Genomic DNA, 2,116 nt, shown 5'->3' with positions numbered 1-2,116 from the left:
AGTGAGACTCTGTCTCAAAAAAAAAAAAAAAAGAAATAATTCTTAATAATAGGACAAATTACTCTTTTTAATTATTGACAGGAAGTCCCCTATGAAGAAAGGTTTTCTTCATCCTACCCATTCCCTTTTGCTTTGATCCGCGTGTTAGGTCTTTGTAACACAAAGTCGCTGCCAGCTAGCCGGTCAGGATGAAGTGGACAGGGAAACTGGGACCAGATAAGGAGCAGCCCCCCTAGGCTTCATGGAGATATGAGATGAGGCTTCATCCTTCTAAGATAAAGAAGGAAGCTGCTACTCTTACAGTCAAAGAGAGGCTGCAGTTGTTTTTGGATCTGCTGAATTCCAAGAGCTGCACAGAAATGGCAGCAGGCAGCGACTGTGGCTGTCCCAGGTATTTCTAGCACCAGCTGCTTCCCTAACCTGTGGCAGGGCCACTCCATCCTGCTCTACTCCAGCTGTTGCTTCAGGCTCAGATCTGATAACGGGGCCCGCTGGTCATGTCCTGTAGCTGAGTGTCTGCCCTGCTCGTTTCAGTCTTGCACAGGAACTGACAATGACCCTCTGGCAGGAAGCCCTTGTTCTCCTCTTTCCCCAGTTTTCAAATTCTTAGCCCATGTTCTTTTCGTATGGCTGTCTTTTATGAGTAAGCAGTACTGCAAAGAGCTTTGATCATCCCAGTGAGGGGCATGGGTGTCATCTGTTCAACCTGAGGTTTTCTCCATCAGCAATAACTACAAAATTACTTGATAAATTTTTCCGCCCTTTGCAGGAGGGCAGCATTATTGATTTGGAAACAAATGAATTTGAAGAGGCTAAAACTTAGCTCAAAGTGTGAGTCTGTGAACTTGGCCAAGTTCCTTAAACCTTAGTCCCTTCATCTTTTAAATGTGCACAATATCTACCCCGTCGGGCTGTTTCAGGAATTAACAAAGCAATTAAATGCAAGAAGCTTGCATAATAGCTAGGGAAATCGTAAGCACACAATGACTGTTAGCTATTGTATATGACAGGATAATCATTAAAGACTTGGTTAACCTATAGGCTTCTTTAGCTAAGGAACAGTGAATTTATTGAGTAAAATTTGAGCGATGGTGAGAATGAAGTTTCTTCTTTTTCCATTGAATTTCAGGTGCACCGGAGAAGAATATCTGGAGAGTCAAGGCATCGATCTCTCACCGTGGGGCTTGTGGAAGAATCACGTGGCCTTGGCTTGTCTGATCGTTATCTTCCTCACAATTGCCTACCTAAAATTGTTATTTCTTAAAAAATATTCTTAAAGTCCCTTTTCATGTACTAGGATTTATCCTCACATAAAAAAGGAGCACCTTGATTTATCTTACATATTCAGTCAAGTTTTTTTCTTGTCTGCTGTTCAGGCGCCATTGTACTGCTGTCCAGCAACAATTATTTTCGACAGAAACATTCATAGAAATCACAGCGGACTGAATTATACATGAAAAAGCCCAGGTCAAAAATGAATGAGACTACGTATCACATATTCATCTCGCCAGACAGTAACCACGGGGAAGAAATCTAGTCTAATTTATTGACCTAAAAAAGAGGAGAATTGAATTCTAGATGCTCCTGACAAGTTACTAATATCTCTGGTATCCGTTTCCTTGTCTTTAAAATGAATAGGTAGGTTAACAGCCCTCTGGTTTTAGTGTTCTGTGAATCTATGACCTGCTATTATTTAATAAATAACAAATGTATTAATGCTGTATTGGAAGTGTGAAATCTAAAATATGTTGGAAAAACCAGTCTAATTGATAGGGTGAAAAAGCCATTGTGATAGAAAAAAATTCTTTGATAAGCTTGTCAAGGTTAATAGAACTTACCAGTATTTCTCTCTAGTGGTATTACGATATTTCGGGAATCTTGGCTGGGTGTTTTGGACTTGGGTGGAATAGAAAACCAGGAGCCTGGTGATACAGTTCTTGTGCCATTGCTGGGACATTCTAGCTCTGGAAAGTCACTTAATCTTCTTGGGATGGTTCCTTGGTTTATAATCTGTAATCTGGGTGTGCATCAAAATCATCTGAGGAAACTTGCTAAAAATACAGATGTCTGAGCCCTGCCTGGCCCCACTGCACAGGTATCTTCAGATGTCCCTCCA

At 41.0% G+C, this 2,116-nt stretch overlaps 1 protein-coding gene across 2 annotated transcripts in view; it reads left to right on the top strand.

Moving 5' to 3' along the window:
• ABCG2 (ATP-binding cassette, sub-family G (WHITE), member 2 (Junior blood group)) overlaps nucleotides 1-1,332 on the top strand; it is a 51,625-nt gene extending 50,293 nt beyond the window's left edge. For both annotated transcript variants that reach the window (XM_012647246.1, XM_012647247.1), the window contains one exon: nucleotides 1,130-1,332. In XM_012647246.1, the coding sequence (XP_012502700.1) occupies nucleotides 1,130-1,277 (148 nt within the window). In that variant the 3' untranslated portion in view covers nucleotides 1,278-1,332. The remainder of the gene's footprint in view (nucleotides 1-1,129) is intronic.
• The last annotated feature ends 784 nt before the right edge of the window (nucleotides 1,333-2,116 follow it).

This window comes from Propithecus coquereli, unplaced genomic scaffold, assembly GCF_000956105.1.
Source record: "Propithecus coquereli isolate 6110/MARCELLA unplaced genomic scaffold, Pcoq_1.0 Scaffold26, whole genome shotgun sequence".
NCBI classification, from domain to species: Eukaryota; Metazoa; Chordata; class Mammalia; order Primates; family Indriidae; genus Propithecus; species Propithecus coquereli.
Note: the sequence above shows the minus strand (reverse complement) of the source record. Positions and strands in the feature narration are given on the sequence as shown.